General features: G+C 35.1%; 1 protein-coding gene across 3 annotated transcripts in view; it reads right to left on the bottom strand.

Annotated features, from left to right (window-relative positions):
* Positions 1-14,352, bottom strand: part of SCRN3 (secernin 3) — a 32,053-nt gene extending 17,701 nt beyond the window's left edge. The window contains exons 1-5 of one of the 3 annotated variants that reach the window (XM_081052381.1): positions 14,262-14,352; positions 12,289-12,457; positions 10,678-10,859; positions 9,925-10,124; positions 7,471-7,683 (exon numbers count right to left, since the gene is read on the bottom strand). In XM_081052381.1, coding sequence (XP_080908507.1) covers positions 7,471-7,683; positions 9,925-10,124; positions 10,678-10,859; positions 12,289-12,447 — 754 coding nt within the window. In that variant the 5' untranslated portion in view covers positions 12,448-12,457; positions 14,262-14,352. The remainder of the gene's footprint in view (positions 1-7,470; positions 7,684-9,924; positions 10,125-10,677; positions 10,860-12,288; positions 12,458-14,261) is intronic. The other 2 variants (XM_081052382.1, XM_081052383.1) reach the window with 2 other exon arrangements.
* Between the last annotated feature and the right edge of the window lie 18 nt (positions 14,353-14,370).

Below are 14,370 nucleotides of genomic sequence, written 5' to 3'. Positions count from 1 at the left end.
GGGGATGTATGGCATAGCATAAAGAATATAGTCAATAATATTGTAATAACTGTGTATAGTGTCAGATGGGTATTAGATTTATCAGGGTGATAGATGGGAGGGGACTGGAGACAGAGGGTGAAGGGAGTAAGAGGTACAGATTGGTAGTTGCAGAATAGTCATGGGGATGTAAAGTACAGCATAGGGAATAGTCACTACTATGGTAATAACTATGTATAGTACCAGGTGGGTACTAGATTACTCGGGGGATCACTTCTCAAATTATATAAATGTTTAACCACTATGCTATACACCTGAAATTAATATAAACTAATACTGAATGTCAACTGTAATTGAAAAGTTTTAAGGGGGAGGGGAATGAAAGGGAAAAGAGATTCAAATTCCCAGATATAGAACAAGTCATGGGGATGTAATGTACAGCATAGGGAATATAGTCAATAATATTGTGATAACAGTGTCAGATGGTTGCTGGACTTACCATGGTGGTCACTTCTTTACGTATATAAATGTTGGATAACTATTGTGTACACCTGAAACCAGTATAATATTGTATGTTAGCTATATTTTAATAAAAAATCTTAAAAAGCAGGATTGTAAATTCATATTGTTCCTTGGCTCATAAAGCAAGCACTGAGCACTTACTATGTACACTTACACTATTCTAAACAAAACTGGACAAACCAGTAATTTACACTTGGGTTTACTTAGGCATTTATATTGATAAAATTGGTTGGCATTTCAATTCAGCAAAGATAATTCATTTAATAAGTGGTGCTGATATCATTGACAAATTATTTGAGGGGTGGAGGGAAAAAAGCTGAGTCCTAATTCATACATTATTTTAGAAGAAGTCCAGAGAATTAAAATTTTAATTTACAAAATAAAACTATAAATATAAGATGTCAATAACCATTTCTGGTACAATGAAAATGACCTTTCTGAAAGCATGACATGAATGCTAGAAACCGTATAAGAAAAATTCCACATAAAACAAAATCAACAATTTTATTACTAGTTTTCTATTTATTCCAGCTATACTTTGTCCCTTTTTCTTTTTTCTTGCTGTCTTTTGAATTTTTCAAGTATTTATTATCATATTTCTATGCTATTAGCTTATTCTTTATATATTCTTTTATCATTTTATTAATTTCTTGACTTACTACAGTCTGCCTTAAATTAGTTCTACACAACTTATCAGTTAATGCAAGGATCTTACAATGCTTTCACTCCAATTACTGCCTTCTGTCTTCTCTGCTATTCTGATACATTTAATTCTACTGTGTTCATCTGGCTCTTCTGAGAGGCAAATGCTACAACATGGGATTAAATGAATAAGGACTTTATCAGGGGGAATGCCTGTGAGAGAAACTGTGTCTGAACCTGGGTTTAGTAGAGAAGGAATAAAGGCAGGGGGGGAATTTCCTAGACTGCCATACTGTCTAAGAAAAGCGTGGCAAGGCCATCAGGAATCCTTGACCCAAAGTCAGCCATCCGAGGAGTCCCATGCATCCATCTGCCTCAGTCTGCCTGCCGCTGTCAGCCAGGAGCAGCCGGTGGGAAGCGTAGTCTCAGTACTACACAAAATCCATGCACTGTAGCTGTGGCCAGTGGTCACACAATTATTATTAAATGGTCAATATTCACTGAGTTTTATCCATGTATTTACTGTTTCTGTTGCTCTTCCTTGCTTCTATCTGAGATCACTTTACCAACTGCCTTCTGCTTGATTTCTCAGTGTTTCATCCTGCATACATGAAGCTTAGAAGTCAACAATTGCTTTAAGGAGAAAATTGTGACATACAGGTCAAGCTTTGCTCAATGTGTAGACAGCCTTTTCTCAATCTCTTGGATGTAGGCCCCTCATAACCTGTTTTGGGTGTTCACTCATGCCTTCAAACTGTTTCATTCCTACAGTTTTTATAGTTATTCTTGAGGGGAGGTTAGTCTAACAATAGGTAGCTACTGCTTCATAACCAAAAGCTCAAGTCCAGCTCTGTGCTTTTAACCTCTCCACTATTATGGCTCCCATTTACTATATACATCAGACTCTTTTTACCCTCAAGTAGTATCAGTTTCTTAATACAGGTGTACCTTGTTTTATTGTGCTTCACAGATAAAAAAATGTGAAGTATCGTCTGATTAAAAAATGCTTCACAGTTATTGCATTTTTTACAAATTGAAAATGTGTGGCAACCACCAACAAAAAGATTATAACTCGCTGCAGGTTCAGATGATACTTCACATTTTTTAGCAATCAAGTATTTTTAATTAAGGTATGGGCATTTTTTTTTTAGACATAATGCTATTGCACACTTAATAGACTACAGTATAATGTAAACACAACTTTTATGTGCAAAAATCTGTGTGACTCAGTTTATTGCAATATTCACTGTGTTGTGGTGGTTTGGAAGCAAACCTGTTGTAGTATCTCCGAGGTTTGCCTATAACAGGAACGAACATAGCAGACCCAAGTACAGTTCAAAAAAACATACAGGCTTGCCATCAGGTAAGATATTTTCAGATACTTTATATAGAAAGTTTTAATTATTGCATTAAAATTAGATCTAAAGAACAAAATAACTTTCATAGCTAGTGGACCACAGGTATTTGTTTCCTGTCTCCCAAAACTCTATTACAATGACAATAAAGGAATTAAAAAATGAAATAACTCACAAAGACAAAGCATGAAAAACAAGAGTTTCCCCTATTTCCATGATATATGGGAATCATTAAAAAAGTACAGCAAGTCTGTACCCAAATTGTTAAAATAAAATTGACTTTCATATAAAATAATCTAATGCTCCACCTTCAATTAATCATGCAAGCTACCAAATGTTTTATGTTAATAGCAAATTTCCAGTTTCTCCATAGTATAGCTATGACTTCAAATTCAAGAAAAATAATTTATAAATAACTTGTTACAGGAGCAATACCTTTCCGTTAATTTTGAAAGAAAAAATGCAGGAAGAAAAAAAGGTGCACCTGAAAACACGCTTTAATATTAAAACTAAACAATAAAGCAGTAGCCTACCATCCACACCTATCTATCAGACACATTAGCTTCTGCACCGACATAGTGAGATTTTTAAATGATTCACATCTAAATTCCTATAGATGGCAAGTTTTAATGAAAACAGTGTCAGAACCATAACACTACAATAATACAGGTATTATGAAAATATTTTCTGTATTCAAAACCTACAATTCTCAACATGAAAGGAGGATTTACATGATCACTTAAGTGGGATAGCTAAGTAATCCACTAGCAAGCACTGAATAAGTACTGAGACTGCAGGATTCACTTAAATGAATGCAAAACATAGGGTGCAATTGCACTGCAATTTAAACTAGTTATTTAAAATACATGAATGAATATATATATACAATTTGGATATACATGCAACACAGTTAATAGCTACCAGGCAGGGATAGTTGGAAAGAAGAGAGTTCTTCCATCTAGAAAAATCATAGGAAAAATTAACCATAGTGTACTAGAAGTCCATTTTCTATGAAAGTTCTGGAAAGACACATTCTTTTGGCAAAGCACAGAAAACTGGGTGAACTGTACTTCACACTTGGGAGAAAAAGAAGTTTCATGTCAGCTGCATCTATTACTATAATCACGTATGCATTTCAAATATATTATTCAGTTATTTTGTAGCTAAATAAAATATAATTAATTATTATGATGCAGTGACTAATTAATTTGTAATTGTTTCTGTTTTGTCTTCATTTTGTCAAATTACCTAAACCTTAGGATTCTTGACATTTTCCTCTCCATTTTAATTATATGTTGTTTTTCATTTTTTAAGAAGGCCTGCTAATTTTATGTCCTGAAACTTTAAGTTTATTGCCAAGAAGAAAAGCACCGTAAATACTGGTGTTTGTTTCGTGTTTCAAAAGTCTTAAAACATGCATATTCTCTGACCCCACATTCTATGTCTAGAAACTCATTCTAGGAAAATAAGCATGGATGTGACTATAAATAAGCTATAAGCATTACATATAAGCTAAAAATTTCAAATGAAAAACTAAAAACAATCTAAATAACAAAGACTTTGTTAACTCAAGTATTATTTATACAATCAATCTTTGTAATGATTAAAGTACAACATATGGAAATAAATCTTATCATTTGCAACAACATGGATGGATCTAGAGAACATTATGTTAAGTGAAATAAGTCAGAGAGAAAGACAAGTACCATATGATCTCACTCATATGCGGAATCTAAAGAAAAGAATATGTGAATGAACTAATCAGAGACAGTTTTGAGGACACAAAGAAAAAACCGAGAGTTGTTAGATGGGCGGGGGTGGGAGGGGGGGTTGGGGATAAGGGGAAAGGTGAAGGGATTGGGAGGCGGCTGGTGGCTGCAAGATGGCCTCAGGGTTTTCTGGAAATTAATTTGGGGAACTTATTCAATAATGTTGTAGGGGTTTTGTTGGGTATCCGATGGGCATGCGTCCTATTTGGGAGACCACCTCAGGGATGGTGTGGATGCCTGATCATGGCATTGTACACCAGAAGCTAAACATTAATGAATGCCAACTATAATTTTATGTGTGTGATGTGATGGCTGGGTGTGAGGTTGGAGGGATGGTGGGTGCGGGGAGGGGGTTCACAGTGTGAGGGATGTAGATGGTGGGCGTCTAAGTATTACCTTGTCTTGTACACCTGAAACTAATAAAAAAAAAAGAAAAACAGAAAACTAAAATAAATAAATAAATAAATAAAAATAAAGAGCTGTGAGAATCAAATGTGAAAAAAAAAACAAGATATCAAAATAATAGAATTCTATGCAGCTGTTTAAAAACAGAAAGTTCTGTATGTATTAAAATAGAATGATCTACATTATATATTGCTAAAGAAAAGTTATGTGCATAAAAGTGTCAGAAAAGAAATACAATGATCACACCTGAGCTTTTTAATAATTCCTTAATATTATCAAATAGCTTTAGTTAGCTCTAATTGTCCCTTGCATGTGAATTTCCTACATTTGTTAGGTCTATGAATTAATTATTCCGCTCTTAGCACTGAATTTGTTCATGTGTTTATAATTTTTTTCTGTGAAATCACCTTCAGTGGGAATTCTCTTCTGGGGGAATCCTGGCAGGCCACACAGGTAATACAGGCCTCCAGATGGTTGGTTACTATAATACATATGCATAAATCCTCCTTACCTGAATCTAAAATATCTGGGAAAACACTGAATAACTGAAGTCTAGAGTCCATTATTTTACATGGGAAAAATAATCATGTATCCCTAGCCTATATTTAAAAACTCAATTTCCCCAAATATTACTAAAACATATTTAAAACCTACATAACAATATACGAAGAATGTCTACATAATAGATAGAATATAAAATACTGATTACCTATTTATTTAACTCTCAATGAACTTAGAGTAGTTGTATTTATGTACAGTTCATAATAATAATGTATTTTATTGGATAATAATTGCATTTCTCATCTATATTGCAAATAAAAACCCAAAACACTATAATGTAAATAGGACTTCTGCTTCCGAACATGAAAGAACAGGGTCCAGAATTACCATCCTACTGTAAAAAAAAAGAACAGAAAACTATAGAAAAACATATAAAATAAAAAAATATATACATAGAAAACGGGTTTTAAACACTGGACAGTAAGGAGAGTAAGATAATGATTCCAAGAGAGAGGAAACAAAGAGGGTAAGCCCTACCATCACGCTGACTCCAGAAGTTCAGTGTTGTTGGGGGGCAGCTTTCAGAGCACAGTGCAAGGAAGGGGAACATAGACAGAGCCCAAAGATCACTCTAAGTTGAGGAAACAGTCAAAGTTCAGGGAGACGAGGGTGACTAGAATTTGCAGAGCAGAATACCAGAGACGAAGGAGCTACTCAAAGAAAAAGTTCCAGAAATGTGTACAGTGGTACCCTTCAGCCTTTGGCTGAATAACAATTCATACACACACACACACACACACACACACACACACACACACACACAGAGTGAAAATCCACAGGCCAAAGAACAATTTTTAAGGCTAGAGCAATTACCAGGAACTATAAGTAAAAAAAGTTCATAGATCTAACACAGGGCTGGGAATCTATTGAGTTCCCACCAGCTGGAGTAGAGAGATCTTGTTTAATACACAGGGCATTCAGTAGACATCCCAGAAGAATCAGATTCCTATTATGCTAAAACAGCTATAATAAATATGCTGAATATGCTCAAGGATTTAAAGAAAAACATAAAGGTAATGAATAGAGAAATGGGAGATACAGTGTACACTGTATGTAAAAAGAACCAAATGAAACATGTAGAAGTGAAAACTACAATATCTGAAATGAAAATATCACTAGATGAAATTAACAGCATGTTAGATAATGCAGAAGAAAATATCAGTTAACTTGAGAACATAACAGTAGAAACTTTAACCTTTCATCTGAATGCCTGTGTAACCTAAATATTTTCAATGGCACTTACATGTACATTCATTATAGCACACTTACCATTTGGATGGAAATTTTGAGTAAAATCTAAATATTTGTCACAAATATTTGTTACATCAAATATTCTCATAGTGGGTATAGACAAACAAGTATGCTGGGATCCTGTGTGGTTAACTGGTTCCAAATCAGTGTTTGTTTCTCAGAACAGCACAGGTAGCCCCAGCTGAGCCTACGAAGTATACATAGCTCAGAGTTCAATCTCTCACTGAGATTGTATTGACCCAACACCTGAGACAGCAGATAGCTCAATTCCAGCTAGGACTCTGGGCAGAGAGCAGAGTAACATTTTTCATACTATAATCTTGGTAAAGAGCCTAGTTCCTGCTCCCCAAATGGGTCTTTCACTCAGACACCTACGTTAACATGGATGTAAAAACTAGCCTCTAAGGCTTTTATCTGGTCCAGAATCCCCATTTGACACAGAGAAGATGAAGATTACGTGGGAAGGAGACACCTCAAATCTTGCTAATACTACGGGTCTCTTCATTTTTGGTACCTAGTGATTTCCTCTTCTTGTGTTAGAACCTAGCTATATATGTCTTCAATGTTTAAATATTTTAGTCAGCATTTCTAAAGTTTTGGAGTGGATAATGGAAATTCTTAATCTGCTCAGTTCGTCTTTTTGACTAGTGTAGCTATAACTTTTGTAATTAAAAAATAACCAACAATGGTACTATCAAAAGATGAACGATCTCTGTCTCCATGTGCCAATGAACTCCGAGAAAAGTAATCTCAATTTGGTTTTAAGAATATCAGTAAGAACTGGAAAAAGGGTCTGAGGATTACAAATCCGAACTTGTCCTTCAAAAAGAATCCTTACCCTCTCAGTTATACAGTATTTCACTCATCTCAAAAAATAGCTTACAATATCATAATGTTTTTAGTTTAAATAAAACTACATCTTTACTAAGAATAATTCCTCAAAAAACATAGTTTTCATTTTGGTATTATTTAAATGATTACATTACCTTTGTGTTTATTCAGAAGCTTGTAGCCTTCACAGAATCTGTCTGATGAAATCATCATCTTGGCTGTGTCAATATAGGAGTATGTTGCCGTAAAATCAAACTCCTTTTTACCATCCCACCAGCCTTTCTGCTTAGCGTAGTTTTTCATGTCTGGGTGTTCCCGATCAATCTTGGTTGTTATAGAAAGCTGATTAGAAATATTACGAACTCCCTCTATTTTTCAAAGAAGAGGGGGAGGGAGAAGAAAAGTCACAGTTAACATAATGTAGCTGTCTGTACATTATGATTCTCAATCACTATGTAAATGTAAATAGAGACTTCTAAATTGTGTACTATAAGCATCTAGTATGTATTCAGGAAGATGAATGAATTACTTTTTAAATTAATTTTTTTATTTGGGATAAGTATAGATTCAGATGCAGTTAAAAGAAGTAATGGAGATATCCTGTGTATCCTTTACCCAGTTACCTCAATGGTAACATACTGTATAATATGACAAGCAAACTATTGATATTAATATAGTCAAGATGCACAATATTTTCGTCACCACCAAGATCACTCAAGTTGCCCTTTTATAGTCATACTCACTTATCTCCAACCCCCATCTCCTCATTAACCCCAGGCAACCACTAGAATCTGTTATCCATTTCTATAATTGTCATTTAAGAATGTTATATAAATAGAATTATACAGTATGTAATCTTTTGGTTTATTTCATTCAGTATAATTTTCTAAAGATTCATTCAGGTTATTATATGTATCAACAGTTCATTCTTTTTTATTGCTGAGTAGTATTCTATAGTATGTATGTACTATAGTAGGTTTAGCCATTCACAAGTTAAAGAACATCTGGGTTGCTTCCAGTTTGGGGCTATTATGGAAAAACCTGCTATAAATATTCAGGCACGGGTTCTTGTGTGAATGTAAATTTGTATTTCTCTAGGATAAATGCACAATATTGCAATTGCCATGCAATACAAAATACCATGTTTACTAATTTTTTTAAACTGCTATCCAGAGTAATTACATTCTTACAGTATCAGTGATCCAACTTCCACATTCTCACCAGCATTTGGTGGTGTCACTTTTTATTTTCACCATTCTGATAGAATTATACTGATATCTCATTGTGATTTTAGTTTGCCTTTTCCTAATGGCTAATGATGTTGAACATTTTTTCTTGTGCTTTTTTGACATCTGTATATCCCTTTAAATAAAGCATCTCTTCATGTCTTTTACCCACTATTTATATATTTATATATTATTTACCCACATTCTCACTACAAAAATTAGACTTAAGTCATGATAGAATTAAAGACAGAAAAAAGGAATTTTCTATCTAACAGCTAATTTCCTACAGTTTAACTGTTTAGTTCTTGGGCTCATTAGTAAAGGAAGAGAAACCAGTTGGCAAAGTTACTCTACAGCTGGATAATCAGACGCAGTGAAAGTGTTCATTTTGGATGGCTAGGTAGGGCTATATTTTTCAAAAGAATACATTTATTCAATCAAGCCAATTATCACAATAAGAAAAATAGTCTAAATTCAATTATATGTATTAGTAAACATACATGCAAAATATAAAATAAAATGTCCATCAAAACAACTGGCAATAACCTATTATGAAAAATAACGTCCAAATCCTCCAAAGCTCGAGGCTATCTTCATAAAGCCTTTCTGTACTGCTCCAGATCACAATGACTTTTCCTTTCTCTAAATGTATGCAGTATCTAAGTGTCTGTATCATTCATGCACCATTTAATATTTTCACATGTGTATCTCATCTCCCTAGTGAAACCAGGAGGTCCAGGAGGTCAGCACACAAGTATGGGATTGTGCTTGAGCACCAGGCTGTACTCTAGTGCAAGAACATTGAACTGAGAGTCAGGATGAAAAGATTTAAATTCTAAGTCTTTCACTCACTGCCTTGAATAATTCACTTCACATATCTGGATTTTCTCACTTGAAAAATAAGAGGAATAGTTTCACAAAGAAAAGCAAAGTATTCTAAAACAATCAAATTGTGTTATTTTACTATGATATCAATTTTTTATACTTTACTATTGTATCAGTATATTCTTTCCAACCACTAACCCACAGATACTGCACCCCTCTCCTCATCTCCATACCCACACAGGATAAAATTTTGGAGTTCAGCCCAATGTTAAAAGAGAAAGAAATGGTAAATGATTATTAAAAAGTGGGAAAGCATTACAAAACAACCAAGAGCTACTGTACAGAAAACATGTTATTTAAAATTTATGTCATATATATAAAAAAGATAGCGCCACCTTTTTTTCTTTTTTTTATAGTGCTCTTGCATTGTTTGTTCTTTGAAATGTTTCAAGCCTTCATTGTACTGCATTATAAATCTTGAAAGACAATTAAATTTAATGTCTGCAATTAAGGCAGTTTTTATTAATTGTAGAACAAATGATGAAAAGCTGGCCATACCTTGTACTTTTTCTGCTGCCCAGTACTTCCCTGCAGTCTCCAGAATCCAGGCTTCGTTCCTGTCAGCTATCAGAAAACTGTTGTGATAGCTAAATGCTATCCCACCCTCTGAACAATTTCCACCCTGGCCATATTTTTCTAATAAATCAACAATGATATCGAGGGCTTTTTCAGCGGTATCAGCTCTTTCAAGGCCAAGTCTAAAATAGAAATATTAAAGTTCTCAGATTAAAGTAAATTTCCATTATTTTGCTTAAATAATTTCATGCACATGAGATTTAGCAATTTTACGCCATGTAAAAATTCCTTCGAGTTAACAGATGAACTAAAATGTAACTTCTAAACTATTCCTTCTGAAGTCAGTTTGGAATTGAAAACAAAGTTTTTGGAGTCAAATAGATCAACGTTCAAATTCTAATTTGGTAATTTCTTGGCAAGTTACTTTATCTCTGAACCTCAGGTATTTCATCTGTAAAATGAGGATAATAATATATACCCCATGAGGTTACTGTGAGAATTAGTTAAGGCCTGATAAAATATGTTAGGTACTTCCAATGAATCATAATTTTCAACTCTTAGCCTTCTCCCAATTAATGATATTTGAGTCTTTGTATTGCATGCCTGTAATTTTAAGCATTTTGACACAAAGTATCAAAGTCCAAAAACAATTTTTTAAATAGGAAAGTAAAACATGTGAGAGTTACATCAAAATTTAAAATTCAGACAAGTGCAAAAATATATCAGAAAAATTACCTGACAAGGTCCATGCCCAATAGCGCCTCTTCATCACAAATTTCTTCTTTTCCCCACACAGCTTCATTCCCAATGCAAACTCCATGCTCATTGGCTCCCATTTCCGCTCCCCATAACCAAGCTGGGCGACTGAGGACAACAGCATATGTTTCAGGAACTTGATCAATTTCTATGTAAGTACACTGTAAAGGAAGTCATAGCAACAGCCATTAAACAAAAACAGAAAAGGTATCAAAGTCCAGAATCTTAAAATCAATCAGAAGAAATTTCATTCTGAAAGAGATAAATGAAGTATAACTAAATTGAAATTTTCAATAATAAAGGCATTACCCTTAAAACATATTCAGAATTGGCCCTAAAGCATTTATTCATTCAAATACTTGCTGAGCATCTCCTATTATAAAGCACTCTGCTAAGAAATGTTACAAAGATGAATCGGATACAGATCTCACTTTCAAGAAACTAAGACTTGTACGTTAACAAGATACAACAAAATATAAAGTAGAAAGGCCATGAAGAAAAGTGAAGGTAAGGAATTAATGGAAGCTCAGGACAGAGATGGTTTCTAGTTGTGAAACCTTCAAACATTTTGTAGAAGATGCATGTGAGCTGAAGTTCAAAGAAGCAGTTCTCAATCTCAATGTCCAGTGTTACTTGGTTAGTGATATAAGTCCCATATGGTAGCCCTTAACTGCAGGGTATTGCCATAGAAGCCCATGTCACCTATCTGGTATGTCCACAGCAGTGAAAAGAAGGAGAACCACTGGTTTACAGGATAGGCTAGATTTAAATATGAGGAGATAAAAGCGGAAATGGATCCAAGATGAATAGTCTCAGCAAAAGAAAAAAAGAAAACGTCTAAAATTTAACACATTATAGTATCAGAATATCAATGAAATGAAACCTTAAAAAATATATGTTAACAATTAAAGCATAATGTGAAACTTCTATTTTAAGTTCCAGGTTGAACGGATTTTTTTAATACAAAATTTAAAGGATCCTTTAATTAATGTGTATTCTATCAAATGACTGCATAAAAAGCACGTTGATAGTGTAATCCCTGGGCCCAATAAAACTTCTATTCCCAGATAGTAAAACTGGTAGTCCAGAGTCTGGAATGACTTTTCCTATTCTACACCAATCAGTATCCTTTTTGTCCATCAAACTTCAGCAGAAACCTCAAGTCCTCATGAAGCCTTCCTTTATGCCTAGTCTGAATTAATTGTTCCTTCCCCACAGCGTGCTGCTCTTCAATTTAGCATTTAAACCATCCTACTTTAGAATGGGGTTAGTTGCATACACATCCTATTTCTCTACTCGAATCTAAGCTTGACAGCAGGATTTAAATCCCTGCAGTATTTAACATGCTTACATATGGTAAATTTTCAAATATTTCATCAAAGAATCAACAATTATTGTTATTCTTATTTCAGCCTCCTCCATATCATTGAAATAAAAGACCAGAAGTCTAGTTCTGATTCAAATTATTTTTCAAACTTAAATTCTTGAATTTTTAACTTCTATAATCTCTGCCAAATAGTTTATTAATAATATAAATAACAGTTTATGATATTTTTAAAGAAACAAATTGCTAACATGTATTTCACCTACCTTGAGACGTTCTCTCAGGTTATCATGAACTGTAGCAGGAAAATAAACTACCTCTTGTACTTCATCACAGGGTCTATCTGAATTTTTCCCAAAAATAATCCTATTTTCAACTGTTGCTGGAGGTAGTGCCACAAAAGTGTCACAGGAACAAGGTTCCATTTTTTTAAAACTAAAACCATATAAAGGATGCAAAATAAAAAGAGAAAAAAGTTTTAAGTATATACAAAACAGAGTTTTACTTGATGACCAAGGGATATTACTGCCATATCTAATAAAAGCTGTTCATTCAATTTTTAAACTTTAAACTGTAGTATAAATATCAGTAAGAAAATGACTTAGAAATGAATCTTGTACTGTAAGAATTAATAAGAAAATGGCAATGACAAGTACCTTCTAGTCTATAGGTCAAATTTACCCTCTAATATCTTTTTTTCCTGAAGTCTTCCATAAGTCACCTTTGACTTTCCATATGTGGGAATCCTATCCATTGCCCTGTTGTAAACAGGACTATATTTATAAATATAGTCTCCTTACTGGACTGTGAGATCCTTGAGGGCTGAGAGTATGTCTTATTAATCTTTATATTCTCATCACTGGGACTTACTACGTACCCAGTCTTTCCTCAAAGGAAGAAGGAAGGGGTCTCCTTTAAGCTGAAGAAGGCTACACACAGATTTTAATAATGGTAAGACTGACATTTTGAAACAGACTTACTGAATCAGACAAATACAAAAAAATGTCAATAAAATTTCAAATTGTTGCTATTTCTAGGAGGAAGTTCACATACGTGACTTGTAAATCCTGATTGTAGAATATAATATCAAGATTATGTCTTCATGTGTAATTCAGAAAAATCTTAAATCCTAAATTTTAGCAGAGCACTTAAGGGTCTCAGGCTTTTCATGTGGCTTCCAGAATGAACTTTAGTTTCCTTTATAATGCCCAAACTTAAAATGGTTTCATGCAGGCATCTTAAAGACAAAACTTAAATCTAATGTTTCATTCAAAAGAAAGCAAAATGATTCAAATAGGGAACAACTTCAGCCTGAAACTCCTGCAAGTTTTTCTCTTTTCGTCAGTGATGGGATGAGAGAGGTCACCATTGCTTCTGTTTATTTCGTGTGTATTTCAACCCTTATTTCCTGTATCGCCTTCTGTTTGAGTTCCTAAGTTAGTTCTCCCACTGCATAACCTCGGCAGGCTACTGAACCACTCTCTGTCTAGCCTCCCTGGTTAAGCGTCTCACCGAGTTGTCATGAGCATTTAACAAAACAATGTGGAAAGTGTTTTCCCAGTGCATAGACCACAGAAGACACTCAAGTGAAAGCCGTTATTGTTGTCATTTGGCAGAGGAGTAAATGTCTCCAATAAGACCTCACACACACTCACAAGGACTTGGCTGACGGATACCCTGTGGCCGTGGCACTCACGTCCCCGCAAAACCCTGGATCCTCAAGCTGCACTTGCGATCCGAGCTGTCTAACCCGCGTGATCGAGGAAGCGAAGGAAACACGTAGCCTGGTCAGGAAGGCACCTAGCCCATTTCTCAAGCGAAGCCTAACACCTAGCGTGTGTTTATCATTCAGTAAATGTGTATTGAATATCTTTCTGCTCCGGGGACCGTCTAGCTACTAACAAAACGGTCCTCGCTCTTTTAGAGCTGACGTTCTAGTCTATGTGCTTTAGTTCACCAACTGCTTTCAGAAACATCCTCACAAACCTGCTACATAGGGCTACCTCGAGAATTACTAGTTTCGTCAGATAGGAAAATCAGTACAGAAAAGAATCCGTTACTCGAGCCAGAAGTCACCGAGTCAAGGGCTCGAACTTCAAACACCTTTTGCAGAAGCGCCACTGCCCAGGCCGCGCTCTGCGCCCCAGCCGGCCGTTCAAACCGCAGCCCGCGCCGCACTCACAGGCTTCCTACTTTACAGCTCAACTATGCACGCCCCTCTCCCGTGCACGCCCCTCACCTGGCTTCGGAGCGACCCAAAGAGAAAAAGAAAAGGGGAGGAGAGCGGCCGGCACAGGTGTTAGTTGCCGGAAGCTGTCACCTTTGACCCCGGAAGTCCCCTGTGCCCC

This window comes from Rhinolophus hipposideros, assembly GCF_964194185.1.
Source record: "Rhinolophus hipposideros genome assembly, chromosome: 6".
In the NCBI taxonomy this organism is placed as follows: Eukaryota; Metazoa; Chordata; class Mammalia; order Chiroptera; family Rhinolophidae; genus Rhinolophus; species Rhinolophus hipposideros.
The sequence above is the reverse complement of the archived record's forward strand: the minus strand, read 5'-3'. Positions and strand labels throughout refer to the sequence as shown.